General features: G+C 42.7%; 1 protein-coding gene across 1 annotated transcript; it reads right to left on the bottom strand.

Annotated features, from left to right (window-relative positions):
• Positions 1-3,226: 3,226 nt before the first annotated feature.
• Positions 3,227-7,460, bottom strand: UTS2 (urotensin 2). Its single transcript, XM_041476660.1, has 4 exons — positions 7,335-7,460; positions 5,042-5,152; positions 4,084-4,127; positions 3,227-3,465 (listed from the first exon to the last, which is right to left on the bottom strand). Exons 1-4 carry the CDS (start codon positions 7,435-7,437, stop codon positions 3,349-3,351), a joined length of 375 nt encoding a protein of 124 aa, XP_041332594.1. The 5' UTR covers positions 7,438-7,460; the 3' UTR covers positions 3,227-3,348.
• Between the last annotated feature and the right edge of the window lie 14,824 nt (positions 7,461-22,284).

The following is a 22,284-nucleotide window of genomic DNA, read 5'->3' on the forward strand; positions in this document are numbered from 1 at the left end:
CCGTTTTTGCTTGTCCATGGGTTGGGATACAGTGAAAATGGCCATGTGACCATTTATGCTGTTTTATTGAGGGGTTTTGTGGTTGTTTGGTTTTTTCAGTCACACTCCACCTTGCCAGCTCCAGGATATGCTCTTTCTTTCCTAAGTGTATCCCACAAGGGCAACAAGCACTTTTTTGTGTGTGAAATATGTATCTGTATTTCTAAACTGCTGGGATTTGGCATGCAGGACTTAAAGCTTCTGTCTGCATGACTTTTCTAAAAAATTTTTGTTCTAGAGGAAGTACAGAGAAAAAATTCATAGGTTTAATCCATGAGCATGTCTCATAGAGCAAGGAAGTTCTTAACAAATTGCAAAGCAACAATTTGTTCATCTTTTTCTGCTTTAAGGGACTTAACAGAGAGATATGATTGATAGTGCTGAAAGAAGCCTGCAGGAGAAAGGCAAAATCACTGCAGGGAGCACAAGGTACAGAACAAAAGTAGCATCATACTGAAATTGGAAAGGAAAGAAGTCATCTTAGATGAGTAGGTAACTGAACTGCTTCTGATAAGGTGAGTGTTGCAGTGCCTTGAAATACAGACATCTTGCAAGTAACACTGGATGTATCATTGCTGAGGGTTTATTGATTTATTTTTTTAAAGGGTTATTTGGTCATTTTAAGCATTCTTAAAAATGTGAGTCAAATTATCTATCTATTCCAAAAAATGAGGATAAATGAATGGGCTTGTGAAATGAAAAAGGTTCAGGGTTGGATCTGTGTTTTTATTCAGAGATCAAGGCTCTTGCAGCCTATCCACATTTCTGGTTCTCAGTATCAGTGATCCTCCTGCCAGCTCAAGTCCTGGCTCCCAGCTGAAAACCTGCAGTTACACATTTGTGTGGATGTCAGAGGTGAGCTGCATGATGTACTGCTGCATTTTTGGCAGATGGTGAGAAATTGGACCTGTGATGCTTAATCATCCCATTCTCAGAAGTAATAGCCTGTATTTTCTGTAGCAGATTTGCTTCACAGCAGCCTGGTCCCTGTCAGGGTATCCATCACACACTGCTGTGAGCTCTGCCTGCTTGGCAGCTCCAGTTTGCCCTGTGCCAGCTCTGCCCATGGGTCAGAGTGCTGCTGCCTACACCAGCTGCACCTTCCCGTGGAAAGGCAAACCTGCCTGGCTTCCAGACTCTGCTCACTTCTCTGTGACAGTCCCAGCCCTGTCCGTGGCCTGCAGGAGTGAGGGAAAGCTCTGAGCTGAAGGCTGGCAGGAGCTGGATGTCTCAGTGGGATGGGGGAGAAGTGGAGTTTGTGCTCCTGTGTCACACCTGGCCAGGCTCTGCTCTTGGACCTGGACCTGAGTTTATCTGGCATCTGCCAGGAATCTCCTTTGGGAAGGAAGCACTTGGGTGCTCCACAGCATCTCAAAGAGTTCTCTTTGAGAGCCACAGTGGTGTCCAAAGACAGTCTGAACTCCTCCCTTTTCAGAGACAACGGCTGTGACTGACAGTTTCAGCCTCTGATGAAATTCTGGTATTTTAGAATTAGCTGAATTCCCCCTCAGCCCCTGCTGCTGTGAGCTGGCCTAGCTGGAATAATAAATTGAATTGGTATTGCTTCTTTAGATGGCATATATGTTAACAAGTATTTTGTAGTTTTAAAAGCTAAGGTTTCACTATTTATAGATCAATTACCTTGTCTTGACCCCATCTTCAACACCTGACAGCTCTTCATTTCCTTCCTCTCTTAGGTAGATGGCTAGTGAACTTTTTAATACTTGTAATATCTTTTCTATTATCATTCACTCTGGTTTCATTTATTTAGCTTTATGCTTGCAGTTTTTGGAAATATTTTCCCCCCAGTCTTTTTAGGCTCTACACTTCTCCCTGTCTATATGTCTGTCTTAGCTGGTTATTCATTTAGGTAAATTTGAAGTCTTTTCTGAGAAGTTTTTATTGGCTGATGAGGTAGCAGAAAAGGAGTAATTTCCAGAGATACACTGACTTGCTGCACTGCATAAGAGAAGGATAAATGTTCAGAAAATTTCAAATAGCTGCACAGGGCATCCCCCTGCTCTGACATTGAGGACATTTTTCCCTGTTACAGCTGGCATCATCTGTCTTATAATTTATGTGAAGTGAGCAAGCTGTTTTAAACCTGTAGGCTTTGTTTAAACAGCATAGTCAGAGATTTATGATGTGTGCTCTTGAGATCAATGTAGCCTGTGTATCACTGTTAGGTGTTTACTTCCAGCTTTCTGTGAGCCCTGACTGGAGTGAGGTTTGTGCAAGGTATGTATTGAGCAGGGGTTCACAGCTCAGACAGCTTGTGGATATTATCAAAAATGGCATCCCCTAAAGAAAATTCCTGCCTGTTTAGCTCTATTTCTTGCAGTTACTATCAGAAGCTAGGACTGATAGATTTGGAGATACTCTGCATGTAGAGGAGTCAGGCTAGCTTTTTGTAGCTTTTTGTTTTGTCCTCTCCTTTATTTGTGTTACATGCCAAGATGCAGCAACATTATCAGTGAGTGGTACCTTGAGTGTCCAAGCAGGAGGTGGCTTGCCCTGGAAACACAGATTAACTCTGTCCATGTCTCACCTTCCTGCAGCTGTGTGTGCAGGTCACAGCCACGGAATCTTTCACATGGTGTCTGTCATTCCTGCCTCCACTGACTGTCCAAATCTGGGTGTAAAGTCTTGACACTGTCAACCATGTTTACCTTCCATACCATTGATAATAATCACACAATTTTTCAAACCCATGGTATGCACAGGCAGCCCTGTCACAGGCAGCCTGGGGGCTGGGCAGGGAAATAATTTGTGGGTCTTTTTACAAGTGAGAGAGAAACAATCATCTCCAGCAGCAGAGGGAGTAGGTGCCTGATCCTGACTTGTGCTGATTGCTTTTGTGGTGCCTTGGGGATGGCAGAGGGGCTGGGCATTGCCATCCCCGACCTGCTCAACTTCTTCAGAGCATGCAGCAATGACCCTTCCCCAATCCACATCAAGTGACAAAGGAGAAAGTCCCTTTGCCTCTGGACTTTGACACAGTTGAGCTCTTCTGGGAGTTTTCACAGAACCCCATGGGAATTTTGCTTCCCCTGCCCAAGTTCTCTTTGTGCTGTGTATTTGTCTCTTTCTCCCATTACTTCCTTCCTGTTGTGCTGAGCTCTAAGAAATGACTACATTGCTCACAACATAATTGCAAAACATCAAGAATTTATTCATTTCCAAGTAGCATAGAGTCTGAAGTTAGGCGCTGCCTTCGTGTTTCTTCATTCTCATTTTAAATCAAGCTAATCTATATACATGTTTTCAGACATCTGTATAAATTATGCAGCCACTCAGGGAGTTCCCTGTTTACACACAATATTTCCAGAAGCACTCAGAAAGATTCCCACGTTTCTTGTACTGTTTCCTGTCCTTGGTCAAGAAGCGGCCCAGGAAAGCGTTCCGAGGATGATTCCCGTAGAAAGTCTGAAATCAAACAGTGGAGAGGTTCCTGGGGTGCTTCCCAGTGGGAAAGTACATCCTCCACCCTTCCCGACCAGCCAGCCCTGAGCTCTGACGGGGGAAGGAGGGGACTGCCCAGTGGAAGCTCTGCTTTGCATGTCCCACTAAACTCAGCCCTGTCTTCTGCATTTGTGTTTAATTCATCAGGAAGTGAACAGGGATGATGTTCTCCATGAACAGAATGGTTCATAACAAAGCTGGTAATGCTGTGTAACCTGTGCTGGGGGTGGTGCTGGTGCAAATACTGCTGCCTGGGCTGATGAAGCTGGAAATTGGCCTTTACTTAGCTGTTTTTCTAGGGGAAAAAAAATAAAATTAAAAAAAAAAATTAAAAAGTAAAAAATGGAGGGTTTAGTATTAAATGATCTGGATTATTTGCTCTCTTCTTTTTTCCCTTTTCCATTTTCCCTCCTCCCCTGCCTATCCAACTGCTAAGTGATTCCAGCTTCAAGAATACTGTGGCATACTACTTTAGTCCATACTGTTTGTGAAGTCTGTTGATCTGAAATGATTTCTTGGTTACAATACTGTGTAGTTTAGTCTTATTTTTCTTGTTTTAGTGACAGATGGTTATTTACTTACCTCTTTGATATTTTCCCCTGGGTTGTAGTTGCTGGGGGTGAGACCTGTTAAAGGGGAGACACAATGAAATGTTTTGTATTTAGAAATAATGAATTAGGCAAGACCCTCTCATGTGCCATAATGCTACAGCTGACAGAGGTCTCAGACTGGAATATCCAAGGCTAACATCTATTGCTTCCCAAACCATCCATTGCCACTGATTCTGCACTTTCTGCAAGTATTGATGTTTTGTAAGACTATTTTCTTCTGCCTGCCAGCTCCTCTTAGGCCAATCCTCTCCTTGCCCTGGTTTTGCTGTCTGGAAGTTTTGCAGCACTCATTTGGAGATTTGAGGTGGTGTTGAGCTGCAGGCATGGCTCCTCAGCAGCTTTCCCCAAAGTCCCACTTAACTGAATGCCAGCTCTTTGTTCCTTACCCATAACATTGTGTTTTAGCAAACACCTGGGAGCTGGGCTGTGGTATCTGTCATGATGGGACAGCTATGATGTGACAGATGTTACTCATTGAGTCAGGGGTACCTGTAAATGCAAATTACATTGTGGAAGGCTTGAGGAGATGCTGGCTTAGAGAGCCCAAGATTTTCAAAGCAGACTGGGGACTGCTGGTACCTGTAAACCAGCAGCACAGCTATTGCAAAGCAGGTAAGAACTGCCACTTTTTAAGAGCCAGCTTTGTGCAATAACTTCTGGGTTGGTTTGCCTGTTCTTTCAGAACTCATCTCAGAAAGTCTTCCAGGACCAGTCATTTCTGATGACAGCAACCTTCCACATTCTGCTGTGCATTTTTTCTCAGCCATTTCAAACTTTGAGCATCACTTTCTCAAGCAAAGATTTATTCTTTCCCTGAGCTGAGTGGAATCTGAATTCGTGCCAACAAACAGCATTCTCAATACACAGGAGCTGGGCTGTGCCACCCGTGGGACTGGAGGTGTGAACCACGGGCTGTGGTGAGTTCTCACCTGCTCTGCTGTCCTCGGCCAGGGTGCCCAGCAGCTCTGGCAGGAGCTGGAGCAGGGAGGAGCTTCCAAGGCTGCCCAGCCTCTCCAGGTTTAACCTGGAATCTTCATCAGCTGCCAAGGGAAGGTGACAGAAACAGGCACAGGGTGAGGCTTTTGTTTGCATCCCTGTTTGTCTGCCTCAGGGGATTCCTGAGCAGGTCTGCTGGCCCCACCTGTTGAAGATTTTCATGAAAGCACCAACCATCCATCCTTATTTAATTCTTCTAATAGGGGATAGTTGGTTTTGTATTCCTTTCCTTCCAAAGCTTTGAGAAATAGAAACCTTCCTGATGTTAATCTCAGATTCTCATTTCTCTGGTAGAAGTCTTGTTACAAAAGTTTTTGACCAAAAGCAGCCCCTCCTGTCACTTGAGGTACTCAACCTCACCCTTCCAGTACACAGCCAGACTTGTATGTAATTTTAAAAATTTTATTTTAGTTCATCTCTTTATCAACTAGTTCCTATGCTGAAGCTTTCCTGTGAATTTCCTGACAAAATTTCCTGCTCAAGACCTATTAACCTGCTCAGTCTTGCAATTACTAAATGCAGTAGAAGTTGTGGAAGGGCAGGAATAAAGGTAGGGAAACTTGCAACTTATTTTTGCACCAAAATTCTTGGTGCATTTCAGTCATCTCTCATTTAATGAGTGTACCAGTACAGATGTTACCAGTTTTTCCAACACAACAGCTTGCTGGTAGCTGATAGAGTTAATCTGTCTGTGCACAAAGAATTCAGAATTCTGTGCCAGCCTGTGCCCCAAGGCAGGTTGCCAACAGAAGCCCTTGGCAGTGCAATATTCCAGGTAACTTGGGTTTTTTGCAATCTGAGCAGTAAATTTAATCTTTGCTCATACATAGCAGACATCCAAAATTGTGGGCAACCAGAGGGTGTCATTATCAAACATTATTTGTGTAGATGAATATAATTTTGTAATTGTATTTGTAGGTGACCCTATGGAGTCTCAGTTGCTCTGACCTGCAGGGATGGGTGTGACTGTAGCTCCTCACATGGACATGTAAGAAAATAAACTGAAATAATCTCCCAACATTTCAAAAACTTGCACAAAGATCAGGAATTTGAAGACCTTGGACATGCCTGTTATTGGTTTATTCACTGCATAAAAGGACATTTGTAAAGAGCAGTGGAGATTTCATTATAGGACTCAAAATAAGAATACAAAAAATTCCCAGTGCTGTGTGGGGACAGTCTGTATCTCTGGCCATGGATTATTCTTTAAATCAGAGCAGTACTAGCAGGTAAATTTGCTTTGAGATTTAAAAAAGGAAAACCCCAACCCAAAACCAGCTCTCTTTAAGAGAGTTCCTCTTCTGTCTTCTCCTGCCAGACTCTTTATATTAGCAGGGAAGATCTGAGAGCACAGTGACTTGAACCTAATGCAATAATGCTTAGAGCCAGCTATGATGTGACAGATATTACTCATATTGAGTCAGGGGTACCTGTAAATGCAAATTACATTGTGGAAGGCTTGAGGAGATGCTGGCTTAGAGAGCCCAAGATTTTCAAAGCAGACTGGGGACTGCTGGTACCTGTAAACCAGCAGCACAGCTATTGCAAAGCAGGTAAGAACTGCCACTTTTTAAGAGCCAGCTTTGTGCAATAACTTCTGGGTTGGTTTGCCTGTTCTTTCAGAACTCATCTCAGAAAGTCTTCCAGGACCAGTCAGCTCTGATGACAGCAACCTTCCACATTCTGCTGTGCATTTTTTCTGAGCCATTTCAAACTTTGAGCATCACTTTCTCAAGCAAAGATTTATTCTTTCCCTGAGCTGAGTGGAATCTGAATTCGTGCAAACAAACAGCATTCTCAATACATAGGGGTCTAAGAGAGATTTGCCTGTTCTTGATGTTTGCAATAGGTTTCCCCCTTTTTAGACACTAAATAGCTTATTTAGAAGGGTGGAAACAGGAGAGACTGTGCAGCCAAGTTTCTTTAAGTTACCCAATGCCTATGAGTGAGCTGAAGGCCAGCTCCCATTCAGCACTGCAAGGCTCAGATACCTTTTTCTCCTCAATGCATACTTTTGTTTCCTGGATCTCAAAGCAGCAGGGGTGACAATTTAGGACGCCCAGCCTCCCCGTTGCACAAGACCAGCAGGCACTGCTGTGTCCCTTGTGTGCTGGTGTCCTGCTGTCCCTACAGCTGAGCAGCACAGACACAGGCCCCTTGGAGAGCACCTGCTGCTCTTACTGCCCCACGCCCGTGTGACAGCCACGAAAATCAAAATGCTCTTACCTGAGTGTTGATAAGACATCTCACTGGCATTGATGATGGGGAGAGACAGGAGAGGGCAGGAGAAGCTGATGATAATGAGACAGCAAAGTATCAGTTTATGCATCCTTGCTGTGTTGGACGTTCTGTCGTGTCCAGCCCTGTAACTCAGAGCTCCTGGCTCACTGTAGCCTCAGCTCCCAGTTTCTCCCATTATATAGCCACTCATGACCTCACAAACACCATCATGTTCTCTCCCCCCTTCAAAAAAAAAAATCCAATGAATTTATTGCCCATTGATTCTAAATGGAAATCACTTTGCATTGATGTAATTTTTCAAGGTAACAGTTCATAGACAATAAATTTACTGTCTTATAGCTTGGTGTACAAAATGGATATTATATCAAACCAAGCACAGTAAAGTTTATAAATCTGGCATTTAAAAAAAAGTAACTTTCAGTTATAAATCATGAGTTAACAAAGGGTCAGACGTTGGTTGAAATGACCAGGGCAATAGACAGCTGATTTATGAGCCTTAGCAGTCTTGACGCAAAGCATCTGATATGAAATGCACTTTTTTTTTTCCTCTCTCTTTTGTGAGATGGATGAATGTGTTGTGTTGTATTTGTTGTGCCAGAAAAAAAGTAAAAAATAGAGGGAGTTAAAAAAGCTTGTTAACTTACAAAGATAATACTAGGAGAATTCCATTTTTAAATTTGTTTTGCTCCCCCTTGCAGAATTTCACATTTATTTATTTGGGAAGACCTCATCCAATGGTGCCCTAGAGAATTGCCTTGGCAGAGAAAGTGCAGCTTCCATCTGGAGACTTCTTGGTACATATAAACTACTTTGGTTGATGTTAAACACAGGTCCCTCTGTAGACTGGAAGACCATTTTCCATTTCACTTATCTTCTCTTTCAGTTGGAACTAACTACTTAATTCTGAGAATGTTAGCAAGGTTTTTCCCCTGTTTGCCTATTGCTTTTGCCTAATGCCAGCACAGGAGTTGCCTTATGTCATCTCAACACTTTAGTCCTTGTTTCCCTCCTTCTAGCCTATTTTGTCTTCTTCACTTACAATTTGATTTATCACATCACAGAGCAAGGACTGACTGGACTGGTCCCTCACCTCCATTCTCTATGCAGTGTCATATCCAACTGTATAGAGCCTTGAAAATAACAAAAAAAAAAGCTAAGTTTATGGCAATATTCTTTCCTCTTAATGGTGAGAAGATAATGTTTGTTCGTAACAAATTGAGGTTTGTTACTTTTCTGCCTGTTTGTTACTTTTCAATGTTTTTGTCTTCAAATGCTCTTCAAAATACTGTGAAATCCAACTTATGTTACTAGAGTTGTTTCCTTATGCTGAACTTTGTGATAAGTTTAAGTTGCAAAAGGTGTGAACTTCCCTGCTTCTCATCTTTTTCCTTTATTAGCATTTCCTGCCGAAGATGAATTTTTGTATTGTGCATCCTGTGGCTCCTAAGACTAAGACAAACTGGCTACATCACTCATATAGAACAGAAGTATTTCTGCTGCAGGTCTAAACACCTGCATGGAGAGCAGGCCCCCCGTGGGTGGGCTAAAGGGCTCTGGAAGAGATTGAGGCTGGAAAGCACCTCTGGAAAGGTTTCATTTCATCCTCCAATTCCCCTGCTCCAAGCAGGGTCAGCCAGAACAGCTGGTCCAGGAGTGTGTCTAGCCAGGGCTGAATAGATCCAAGGATGGAATGGGACAGAATTTCAAAATTAAGCTTGATAATGCCCTTGGCATCCCTGTGTGTGTTCAATGCTGTGATCTGAGTGCACAGGTGGGTGTTGGAGAGGTGGGAAAGGACCAGCAGAGGTTCTGCCAGCCTGAACTTCTCTAAATTTCCCTGTGTACACAAAGAGGGTTGGTGTTTGACTTGCCTTGACTATTGAACATATGCTTCAGGTATCTGAACTACAAATCCTGTTTCTCTGCACTTCTCTTTGCTGAAGTGAATGTTTATGACAAAAGAATTTTTCTACAGAATTAACCTAATGTGTTTTATCCCCCTTTATCCTGTGCTTCCCTGTGAGAGAGGTAAGTAGCAAGAGAGGAATTCTCTCTCCTCATCTGAGTCATGCAGCTCTTCGTTCCAAAGCTGCAGACAGTAATTAGGTCTGATTTGATGCATGACCTCACTGTTGGTGCTGGATGCTCTGTACAAATGCTTCTCCTTCAGTGAACTATCAATGACAATGGTATTATCAATATTCACCCTAGGCATCCTCCAAGGAAAGCTAATGAAGCACTCTTACCAGCAGCTGCTGTCCTTTGCCTTTCCCCAAGGAAGACTCAGCCTCTTAGAGCCACCCTGGAGTGCGTCATGCCCAGCTCGGGCAACCTGCCCACAGCTTATTGCCTCTGAGCTTGTCACTTGGCCACTCTCCTCTGTCACTTAGCCACTCTTTCCTCTCCCAAGATGTCAAAGGCGTCCCCCTCGGGCGACAGCGCCAACGTCATCATGCCGAGCAAGGAAACAGCTCATCCTGAGCAAAGGCACACAGCCCTGCGTCCCTGGGAGAGGGAGTCACTGGGAATGGCACTTGGAAACTCGGAAATCGATGGGAAACTCTTCCGCAGTGTTTCGTGGGGGAAGTTTTCAAAGTTCTTCTTTATGCTTATTTAGTCTTTGAGGTGCCTCAGGGCAGCAGTAGATGGATAAAAATTAGATAAATTACAGTAGTAGGGTTAAATAAATTGCTGAGCAAATTCCAAGCAATAAATATATGTTAAACTATCCTAAAAGTTATCCTTCATTATCAGAAGAAGCAACAATTCCTACTTTAATATGATGGCTCATGAAGAACAAGTTGCTAGTATAGCCAAGACAACTTTGGAAAAAAAAAATAGACTCAATGAAACCAATCACAAACATCCCCAAACAATATCTACTTCTGTGTAAAACAGTATGGATGAAATGTAATCTATAATGCAACAGTTCTTTCCCCTGTTGCTAAGTGCTTTATGGCATGCAAGCATGAGTTGTTATTAGTCAAATATTGTGACAGTTGGCAAAACCAGGAATTCAAGGTGTGATTTACCAGTAGCATTTGTATGAGAGACTTCTTCAGAGGATGTAATTTCTGGTGTAAAACTTCGGCTTGAATTTAGTTTACAGGAAGAGAGGTGTGCAGTAGAATGATTTTCTATTGGCACTGTAATTGCAGGTGAGCTCGTTATTGTTATATTATTATCGAGTACCCATCTCTTCCTTGAATTTTACTACCATTTTTAACTTAACATATTGCTCCAATGAGTTATACATGTTGACTGGAAAAACATTTGCACTGTTATTAATTTTTCTGGTAGGGTCTATTGTACAGGGGTTTGGGGTCTTTTGCTTTTGCTGTCACTGCTGATACCTGTTCTCATTAACTAAATAAACTAAAAAGTTTATTTTCACTTAAAGTTTAAGATTTTAGCTAACTATTCAGCTACATAAGACGATTACTGGATTTATTTTGCATACTGAAATAGCTGCCTTGTGAGATCATATATGCAATAAGGTGGTTTTTTTCTGCTACTAAATTACTTTGCCCTATTTATACTATGCCTTTTAATGTGTGCTGGAAATAGCCTGTTTGGAGAATAAGGAAACCAAAGGAAAAAACTAACCATAACCTGCTGTTAACTTTCTTTTTGAAGGTGCTTCCTCTGTTCACTGTGTGTGAGCTGTAGGAGTATTTAATCTTCAGAATTTATTTCAATGTTCTGTAACAGCTCTGAGAGGTTCTGACCTAGGCTCTCTTGGTTTGAAGGTGTGTAGGTGAGTATGTGCTTGCCTGGACACACACCCCTGTGTGATGATGGGTCCTTAGACCTCTCTGAAGATATTTTATTTTGCGACAGAATTGGCAAGGTCTAAAAATTCTTGAGCACAGGATCACAGCTGCCAAAACACTGCTCCTCTGTAGTAGAATTTCCACCAGTTTGAGGGGAAAAAACTCTCTTGCTCCTTGGCCCTGCTGGGCTGGCCCACTGTGGTCTGGGTATATTCTCCAAGTGAAGCTTGACAGGCTGGTCCCTGCTTGCCCTGTCCTCCCAGCACTGCAGAATTACCAGCCTGTTTGATATGAAGGAAAGTAAATCTGGCATGACTGAGACGTGGAAATCCAGCACGTCAATATCTTATGGGAATTGAATTCTGGATAACGCAGACACAAACAGAGGAGCAGAAACCAGATCTTGAAATAGGGTTTCTTTCACCAAAAAAAAAAAAAGATGTAATGGAACTAGCTACGCAATTACAGTTTATTTTTAAAACTGAAATTATGACAGCAGAGTGTGTGAGGAAAGAGAGGAACATCTGCAGCAAGGCTGGAACTTTCTCTGTACCTTTCACCTCCTATCCCAAGGTATCCCAAATAATCTGTTCAACTCTAATAAGAAATTGTGATCTGGATAAAAGCAAAATAAAAACTTCTTTGTTACATATTTCTGGTCATGACACTGGTCATCAGAGAAAGCAGCAGGAAGGAGCCTTGCTGAAAGGCACGGGCTGTTTGTTAGCTCTGTCCATCCTCGTGTCATCAGTCCCAGCTGCAGGGCAAGCAGGAGCCTTGGGCTCATTTGGTGGAGGTGCACACGTTTCTGTCACAGCTGCACTTGGAACCGCTATCATTTTCCAGTTTGGGTTTCTTTGTCGCAGAGAACTCTGCTGCGAGACTTTACAAATATTGCAGTAGAGCAGGGTAGTCCAAATCAGCTCTGAGCAAGCCAGCACTCCAATCCTTTTTCCCTGAGGTGGGGACTAGGGGGGCAGAGAGGAATTGGGAAGAGCAGAGACAGGAGAGGGGGAGAACAGGGACAGGAGCTGGGAAGGGCAGGGACAGGAGATGGGAAGGGCAGGGACAGGAGAGGGGGAGAGCAGAGACAGGAGAGGGGAAGGGCAGGGACAGGAGCGGGAAGGAACAGGGACAGGAGAGGGGGAGAGCAGGGACAGGAGCTGGGAGGAGCAGGAACCGGGCCAGGCGAGCTCGGGGTCCCGCCGGGCTCCGTGCCCGGGCTCGGGGGGCGCTGCCCCGGGAGGGGGCGCTGCGGGTTTGGGCCGGGCTCGGGTTTGGGTTTGGGTTTGGGTTTGGGTTTGGGTTTGGGTTTGGGTTTGGGCTGGGCTCGGGTTTGGGTTTGGGTTAGGGCTGGGCTCGGGTTTGGGCTGGGCTCGGGCTGGGCTCGGGTTTGGGCTCGGGTTTGGGTTTGGGCTGGGCTCGGGTTTGGGTTTGGGTTTGAGAGGGTCCAGGGTCGGTGTGTGTTTGGCTGGGGATGTGCGTTTGGGTTTGGGGAGTCGCTGTGTTCGTGTGTGGGTTTTGTCTGGGCGCGTCGGTGTGTGTGTCTGCCTGGGTTTGGGGATTCAGCGTGTGTGCGGTGAGGTTGGGGTGTCGGTGTGTTCAGGTGTGTGTGGTTGGGTTTGGGGTGTTGGTGTGTTCATGTTTGGGGGTCAGTGTGTTTTGTGTGTGTGTTTGGGTTTGGGGAGTCGGTGTGTTCGTGTTTGGGGGTCAGTGTTCATGTGTGTGGTTGGGTTTGGGGGGTCAGAGGGTTTGGGTTTGGAGGTGTTGGGTGTTGGTTTGGGTGTGTTTGTCTTTGGGGAAGCATACAGGTTTGGGGGTGTTGGTGTGTTTGTTTTGGTGGGGGTCAGTGTTTGGGTGTGTGGTTGGGTTTGGAGGTGTTGGGTGTTGTTTTGGGTGTGTTTGTGTGGTTGCATTTGGGACAGTATCCAGGTTTGGAGGTGTTGGTGTGTTTGTAGTTTTGGGTCACTGTTCATGTGTGTGGTTGGGTTTGGAGGGTCAGTGGGTTTGAGTTTGGAGGTGTTGGTGTGTTTGGGTTTGGGGGTCAGTGTGGTTGGGGATGTTTGGTGTGTTTGGGTTTGGGGGTCAGTGTGGTTGGGTTTGGAGGTGTTGGGTGTTGTTTTGGGTGTGTTTGTGTGGTTGCATTTGGGGCAGTATCCAGGTTTGGGGGTGTTGGTGTGTTTGTTTTGGGGTCAGTGTGCTCGTGTCTGTGGCTGGATTTCGGGGGCAGGCAGGGATGTGTGTGTATTTGTGTGGGGGTGTCAGTGTGTGTGTTTGGGTTGGGTTTGTGAGGGGTCAGGGTGTGTTTGGGTTTGGGGATGTCGGGGTGTTTGTGTCTTTGGCTGGATTTTGGGGGTAGTATTTTTCTTTTTAAAACAGTAGCATAGTCTTCCTGAGGTTTAATTTGGTTTGTAATAAAAAATTATCAAGCTAATCCTGCTGCAGAGATAGCTGTGATTGCTGCATACTATGACATTTTTCGCTCTTGTTCTGTTCGTAAACTTACATAATTTTTTATTTTTTTTTAAAGTAGAGTATTGAGGGTTTTTCCAAACAAATTATTTCCTGGAAGCTGCCTACACAGACATCTATTCAGCTGAGGATTTAAAGGAATGAATTCCAGCTAAACATTTCTGTCTTCTAGGGCTACAAATGCAATTTTTTTGAAAACTGGTACTACTGATGTCAAAAAGGGAAGCAGCAATTGACTGCTGATTCTTTTCTTAGTAGTTTGGATGCTGGAGTGGGCAGGCCAGGCTGTTGTCTTGTACTTTCTCTGGCCCAAAGGGAGGAAATGCAGAAACAGTAAAGTAGTGCAAAGACTGCAAGAGATGGATGAGGCATAAGAATCACCTGAGACTACTTCATACTCTGTTAATTGCATGGTGCTCTGACTCATTAGTTTCTTACTACAAATCATTTAATTGGAAACTTAGTAATATTTTACTATCTGTTAATTGTTTTACTGTCTGCCCTGTTTAATTTTCTAAAAGAGCTAGAGGAAAAGGACTTTAATCTACAGTGGTGACAGAACAAAACAGTTTTGTCAGAGGTGTCCTTGTGCTTTTTTTTAAAAAAAAAATTCTATCTAGCTCTTCCCATTTGTTGTGCTCATGTTCTTCCTGTTTTTATCACAGAGGCTTAGGATTACTTATCACTCCAATATCCATAGCTGATATCAGAGGACAAATTTCAGGTAGTTCAGTGTGTGGGCAGGAGCCACTGACTAATTAAGAGGAATGCTAATAATCATTGGCATTTAGCTGTCGTCCACTTAGCGTAGGCAGTAAATGAATGGCACACAAAAGCAGACTTTAATTTTTTTACTTTGTTTTCTGGCTGCATAATCCCTTTAATCCTTTGCTATCAGAGTTTTTTATTAATTAAATGGAATCTCTGCAGGCTCAGTGATTCACATTTCAGGGCAAATACGTGTATTTAACGGGGGAGGGTTGGCATAGGTCTCACTGGGCAACTTGAGGTTTAAAGCAGTTCTTCCAAGGTTGTTTTGTAGATGAATGTGTTTTCCCTGGCAGTCAGCCGTGTAGGATCTTCACTGTTTAAGAGCTATTTTCCAGTTTAGCAAAGAATTCCTGCTGCAAGTGTTAACTGATTTCCTTGTGACCACTGACTGATCTTGTCTGGGGTAGAAAACTGTCCCTGGGAATGGGAGTGACCCACAGGAGCAGGAATTAACAGAGGTGAAGGAAGCAGATGTCAGATCTTTGTCTTTTGATGTGGCAAGCTGAATGTTTCTTGCTGTAATGGCATCAGAATCCTCTGTCCAATTCCCAAGGCATATTTATGATATAAGAGGGTTCTGAAGAGCAGTGAGTTTTAGTTGAATACCCTTTTTGGACTCTTTAGTTGGACTCTTATTCTTTTGCTATGTATGCATCTTTTATGAGTCAGGATTGTTGCTGACAGGACCAATTGACTTGGTTACTTCTGAGCAGAGTCTTGTACAGAAATTTGGAAACAAGGAAGATCCACCTGTGCTTGGGGTTAGGACCTGTATCTCCAGGAAAGGATATACCTGATGAGCTCGTTCTAGCACAGTCCTTTATTTTCTCTTTATGCTCCTGCTTCCTGCAGCCCTTGTCCTGTAATGTGCAGAAGAATTATGTTCTGGTGAAGGAGAAAAAATGCTGCAGGTCTTTGCAGTGAACAACACTCCAACTAGCTTTTCGTTGTCATTTATGATCTTAAAGGTCTTTTCAACCTAAATGATTCAGTGGTTCCTGCTCATGATATCCATATGTCCACCAGGGCTTGTGACAATCCTCCTTCCTGAAGCTGAAGAGGGTGATGGGGAAGTGTTTCTGGCTCTACTCTTGGCCTTTTCAGCTGAGGAAGTGAGTTGATTTTACAAAGCCCAGACCATGTTGTATCCCATCCCAGTGCCCATGTAGCTTTTCTAAAAATCCTCTACAAGACAATCAGGATTTATGCTTAGAAAGAAATAACCCATTGCCAACCACCATATGTGGAAATGGGATAGAGCAGGAAGCCTCCAAAGCTACTTTCATTTAGTGCTTGTTTCTGCCACCATATTAATGTTTCATTTATATGATGGCCTCTTTCTGTGTCCTTAGGAATGACTGGAAGAAGCTGCAGGAAGGTATATAAGGTCAGCTAACGAGCACTGCCACAGCACAGTAAATCTTTTTGCTGGTTTGTAATTCCCTGAGGCAGATTTAATCACTGTGGAAAAGCACACAGGGTTTGTTCCATGTTTCAGCCTCCCTGTTCCCTGTGAGAAGCGTTCTGCTCACAGCCCACCCTGCTGAGGAGGGCACAGTGGGATGCAGTGACAAGGGAACATGGCACTGTCACATCCACTGGGATCCTGATTTAAGGAGCCTGTTCAGCTCCTTAAACCTTTAACTCTCAAGCTGCAGAAGAGCAGCTTCCTTTTCTCACATTAGAACTCTTTTGAGGGAACCATCAAGAATCTCCTGTGCTTACCCTTGACATCTCTAAGGCAATCCATGTACTGAGGTGTGCCACAGCAAGTCAGAGTTCCATAATTAGGGATACCTGTAACACTCACAGTGTGGATGGGGGTGTGGGGGTTTGGATCTTTTTGCCCTTGTGATGAGATTGCAGCTTGATCTGACAACTGCAGTGCTACCCTGCAATGTGCAGCTTCTCTGGAGTCAGTAATGTGTTTTTCCCAGCACTCCTTTCAAATACCTGTTCGCTGTGTTTTCCATTCCAGTTTAAGAAAATAGATTTTGCTTTAGATACTCCAGTGAGCACTGGTTTGGGCATGCATGTACATCTGCGTTAGGATTGTGTTCTTTTTCAAAGTGGCTCTGAAGTTTGTATGAAGGTGACTAAAAGCAGTGTGCTACCCTGTTTTTTCTTTTTGTCTTTTTGCTTGCTTACAGGCCAGTTTAGTGAACTCTTCAGGTTAAATGGTTTATGCTTCTGAATGGACAGTACCAAAATATCAATGCTCTGAATACTAGAAGGATTTTTTTAATGTTTCTCAGGTCTAGTTTTGTAACTAAAGGTACATTGTCTCTTTTACCTCTCACACACCTTCCTCTCCTTTTATTTTTTTCCAAATTTGGTTTGTTTTAAACCTGCTCAAGTGTTTGTACGCAGGAGAAAAGTGAGGTGAAGTAACCTAAGATTTGTTTTAAAACTGACTTAAATGGGTAACTTGGATATTTTATTTCAGTTTTGAGTGGCTTGTTTCAGTTTGGGTTATGTAAACTGAGAGTAGGTGTAACAGGTTTAAGGTACACTAAGTGATAAGTCATCCTTAAATTGAAGTAGGTGTCTGTGTGTGCAATTTTCCATTTGCTAAATCAAATAAAATTTGATTTATTTTCTTAAAGCAAATAGATTAGAACAGGAGAGATCTTCCCTGGTTTCAGGATGTGTTCAGGTGGTGGTTTTTGTTAAAGTACAACCCACTTTGGTTCAGTATAGTCTGATGCTTGACCTGGCAGTACCCAGGATCCAGAAGGTGAAAGGAAACACAGTAGGTGATATCACAACAAACTTCTGCCAAATTGATGTTAGAGGGAAATTCCATTTTTGGTTGTAGATTGTATTAAAATTTCTTATTAGAGTGAGGGCAGGGACAGTATCCAGCAGCTGCTATGCTCAGCTAAGACAGAGCCTGTGGGGTGCAGAACCTCCTCCTCCCCTGAGGCTCCCTGTATTAGGGAAGGTTTGTTCCCAGCTGAGAGGAGCTGAGGTGACACTTGGTTATAAAATAAGACTGTAATTTTAAGAATTAAACTTACCTTGACTTTCAAACAGGTGACCAAAGTCAAGTGGAGTGGCAGCAGTTGCCTGTTGATGTCTCATTGGAATGGACCATCTCCCACAAAGGTTTTTGCATCCTCTGTGTTGGTACCAGAACAACTGTCAGAGAAGCTGTGCTTCTGTCCTGTGAAGGATCTGATAGAAAGACTGAAAATAAGAAATCATATTCTGCTTTAAGAAAATTACCTGAAGTGTGCATGTTTTAGAGGAGCCACTACAGCCTCAGTCTCTATCATCCAGAAGCATTAGGCACAGAAACCCCTGTTTCTACAGGAGGTGAGAAACAGAAACCCTTTTGCTGTGAACCTTTTACTTTCCTTAGCCACACAGCTCTTGCAAGAAATTACAAAGCCAAGGCATGTGATGAACATGATTTTAATTACTGATGCCACTGTGCCAGGAAAGGGTGCTGGTTCTGGAAGCAATAAAAAAGCAGCAGGTTCCTCTGCTTATACTTATCTTTAAAGAGACTTTTTCTCCTTCTTCCATGCTCTCAGAACTCTGCTGACATCACTTGGGCCTCTGTACTTGGTCTGGCTAAGAGGACACTTTCTGACTTCCAAGAAAAACAGATGGAAATTCAAAAAGCTTGCATCTGGCCTGTTACCTCATCCTCAGCCACCTGGGCTGCTTGGGAGTCGTCAGGGCATTCCCTGTTCCATTTTGCTTGCTATATAATAAATTAAATGACTGTCAAAAAAGAGACATGAACAGAAAGCAGAGAACACTTGAAACTCAGAGTTAGTTACCATGGAATTACAGAATGATTTGGACTGGGAGGGACTTATATAATAAATTAAATGACTGTCAAAAAAGAGACATGAACAGAAAGCAGAGAACACTTGAAACTCAAAGAATTACCATAGAATTACAGAATGATTTGGGCTGGGAGGGACCTTAAAGATCACCTGGTTCTACTCCCCTGCCTTGGGCAGGGATCTTATCAATAGATTAGGATGGTCCATGTCCAGTCTAACCTTGAGCAATTCCAGGGATGGGGCAGCCACATCTTCTCTGGGCAACCTCTCCCAGGGCCTCACCACTCTTTTAAGAATTTATGTCTTTATTTTTTTAAAGAATTTCTTTCTTTCTTAACATCTAATTGAAATTTCTTCTAGTTTAAAGCCATTCCCCCTTATCCTATCACTGTCAGTGTACAAAGTCCCTCTCCCTCTTCTTTATAACTTCCCTTTGAGTACTGAAAAGCCTCAGTCTCCCTGGAGCTTGGAAGGAACTAAACTCCAAATAAGCCACTCTTTTTCCCTCCCCCTTCCAGTGAAGGAGGGACAGTAAAGGAGAGATTATGGTTTGAAATAGCAATTTGCTAACACCAGAAAGCAGTGGAATAACAATAACAATAACAACAGCTGTATTAATAGCAAAAATACACAAAAGAGAAGGTGTTTCACCCACAAAAGGGTATTCACTACAGGGAACAAAAAAATCATGCTGGCATGTGCTTCCAGTTGATCCTGCCTTTGTCCTGACCATTCCTCTGCCCTGCTCTGTGTAGTATTTGGGAAACAAAGGCAATATGGGGAGGAGAGCTCCCATGGTGGATGTCCCCCCCCAAGCCTGAAAACAGCAAAAACCAGAGACAAACAACCCCCAGAAGCTCCTTGTTCAAATCAGAGTTGTGTGGCCGCTTCACTGAGCTTGGTTTTTCTGCAGATGCTTGTGCTGCCACCTCTGCACTCCTGGAGAGGAAAAATAAAATGTCCCTGCTGGGTGCTGGCCTGGTGCCACCGGGTCCTGCTGGCCCAGCAGCAGCTCAAAGCTCCAGCCCAGAGAAAAGGGGAGGGGGAAGCAGCAGAGGGGCTGAGGTCCCCAGAGTGATGTGCTGTAGAATAAACACACATATGGTCAGCCCCATGCAGTGCTAAACTCCACCTCCCTTCCCTGTTATCGGGGTTCGCTGCTGTTGTCTCTGCCCCGAGACAGGAAAATGTTCTGGGTGGCCGTGCTTCAAAGGACGAGTCTGGACTCGCAGGTTTTTCCGTCTTCAATCGTGTTTATTAATTCTCATCTACAATATTTTCTCTAACAACTCACACAACCTGTTCTTCAGGTATTGAACAGCCTGAGTGTTCAATAAAACTCCCTCTGAAGCCAAGATGCACATGGACTATCAACTATTTGTCATTGCCAAAAAAATACTTGTTTTTCACAGCTCTTCTTCTTATGGACAGCCAGACTTTACTGCTTCCTTCTGCTTTAATTACCAATAGTAAAAGATACAGTGCAGTTTTTTCCCATTCACCTTTCCTGGATAAAATATTTTTTACAGTGTCTTTTAAGAGACTTTTTTTTCCTGCTCCACATGCAGGCAGGAAGACTGCTATCCTCTGCTAAAAACCAGACAAATTCAGCCACAAATTCTATTCAGGAAAGCTAGTAGAGATTTAATTGTGATGGCAGTGTTTAATCTAGTCACTGAAGATCCCTAAATCCTACTATGTAGCACTTTGTAAAAGCAAAGAACAAAGTATTTTAAAACATTGCATGCTGACACCATTTCTGCTTCTGTGCTTTGCCTAGTAGCTCCATGTCATATTATCTACCTTTGACTGAAGTTTTACTACCTGCTATGGGCTTTCTTTCAGAAGACAAAAGGATAACTTAAAAAGGAAAAAAGGAAGGTACCAGTATGTGTCTTTTTAGCAGATGTGAGCTTCTTAACACTTAATAAACTTTACACTTCCTAAACTTAATTGATGAGTCTGCCTACTGCATTTTCATAGCATACTGCCACAAGTGGTTTTACAGCTGTCTGCTACAAGCATAACAAAGAGGAAGATTGAAGCAAGTTCTTTAGTACTTTTTTTATTAAATATCTGTTTATGAGGGGTCTAGAATGGGAGCAAGCTTCTAATAAGTTTGTTCTAAATGATCACAATGAAGGTAAATTACTCACCACACAAGAATGAATGATGTTCAAGGAAGTGCATGATTCTATGGTTGTAATCTGAATTTTTTATAGATGGCCACAATTCCTAGAATTTGAATATGGCATTAATCTGAAAATGGCTAACACTCCAACTATCTCAGTATTTGTAGTGGTGCTCTTGTTATCAGTTGGAATGTCCTGCTTGGGTGCTTGGTTGCAAAATAGATGAATTCACCTGTATTCATTTTCAGTTCTGTGAGCACCACATGAAATACAGCTCTGCTGCCAGTTTTTGGGGAGAGAGCAAGCACTGCACGCTGTCAAGTACTCTGATCTTTCCTTTGCAATTGCACCACAATTTATTTCACTTTCCAAAATGTGGTATCTTCCAGTCTTTCCTTGGTTCTTATTTATAAACATGTTTGCTTTTAAATGTATTTGAAGTATTTTACAGAAGCACAAATTAGCCAATCTCTTGTGCTGCTTCTGTGGCCAGGTGATGTGCATTGCTGTGAAATGGAAGTGTATCATCTGCACACATTTGACAACAGATGTGTGTGCCAACAAAATAATTTTATTTAGAATGTAGTTTCTGGTACTCTCAAATGACAGAAGTCACAGGTAAGATTATCCACATATTTATTTGATTGAAAGGAAGGTTGTTTCTAACATTTTATTTAGAATGTACTTTCTTCTGTGAATGACTATTCCCTGAAACAGTCCAGAGCCCCAGTTTTGGTGGAAATGTGTCCTCACTGGTCACTAAGCAGATTTATTTCTGCTTCAGGTATGGTATGGACAAGGAGAATAAGGGGTTTGCACTTTGTTTGAAGCATTTCAAAATATATTTCAAAATATATGCAGAATTTACTAGCAACATGTAAAATTCCAGTTGTTACCTCTTTTTTCCCAAGGAGAAAACACCAGATATTTTGAGTTACAGGATGTGTACATTAATTCTCTACCTTATGTTTGGACTAGAAATTAATGACAAGCAGAAATATTATTTTTATCTGTTTCTAAGATATAGTCAATGGTGACTAGGTATAGTCAATGATGCAAAGGTCACTCTTTGGTTTATAAATAGCTTTATAAATAGTTTGCTGGCTTTTCACGTGTCCTGTTCATGCCTTCAAGTTTGTGATTTTGACATAATAGTTCAGTAACCCAGTTCTCATGGCTGAAAGTACCAAGAGAGAGAAGACTTGAGCTGGGGATAAAAATAAAAACTTCACAAATTCAGGCTTTTTATGGCACTTATTTTCTCACTATATAAAACTTACTATTTTATATTTACTTGTACATAAGTTTATCAAAATGTGTAAGCGAGGCATGGTGAAAATAATCTGCTGTTGTAACCTGCTGAATGAAGAGATGGCTTGTCATTGTTCAAATGCAAAATAGTTTTCTCTTGCATTGATATCAGAGAGGGGAAAATCACCTTTAACTCACATATTGGTACTTTTTTCATTCTATTTTTTAATAGCATTTACTGAAGTAATAAAATATGTGAGGTTTGTAAATGGTTAAAAATGGTGTTGCAAATATGACTCAAACATGTATTTTCTTTTTTCTCAAGACCAAAGTTAACAGTGTTTGATCAGAGAGAGAGATAGAGTGTCTGATGTTAAAACCTTTCCAACCTCAGCTACAAAAATAGCACCACAAAGATATCACACTTACAGCTGCAATGTACATAAAGTTTACGTCACCCCAAATATCAAAGCTGAATGATGTAGGGCTGAAGGTGGAGCAGTCCAGCTGCAAAGTAACAGCTATTTCTAAGTTCAAGTCAACCACAGCTTCTCTCAGTGTTTCCACTGCCTCCCTCAAGCCAGCACAACAGCAGATGCTGCTGTGGAGAACTCTGCAGCTCCAGATCTTTGTGGCCTCCTTTCCCCTGCCCGTCAGGATGGTGCAGAGGGGAATCAGGGATCTGTGTCCAAGGGTGATGGGATCAAACGAGCTCCATCTGTACCTGCACACAAAC

This window comes from Pyrgilauda ruficollis, unplaced genomic scaffold, assembly GCF_017590135.1.
Source record: "Pyrgilauda ruficollis isolate IOZ18807 unplaced genomic scaffold, ASM1759013v1 scaffold39, whole genome shotgun sequence".
NCBI classification, from domain to species: Eukaryota; Metazoa; Chordata; class Aves; order Passeriformes; family Passeridae; genus Pyrgilauda; species Pyrgilauda ruficollis.

Coding starts and splice junctions, on each gene's coding strand:
- UTS2 (XM_041476660.1), bottom strand. CDS start 7,437: ATGCATAAACTGATACTTTGCTGTCTCATTATCATCAGCTTCTCCTGC. Junction 5,153..7,334: donor GATGTCTTATCAACACTCAG/GTAAGAGCATTT, acceptor TTCCCTTGGCAG/CTGATGAAGATTCCAGGTTA. Junction 3,466..4,083: donor CAGGGGAAAATATCAAAGAG/GTAAGTAAATAA, acceptor GTTTGATTTCAG/ACTTTCTACGGGAATCATCC.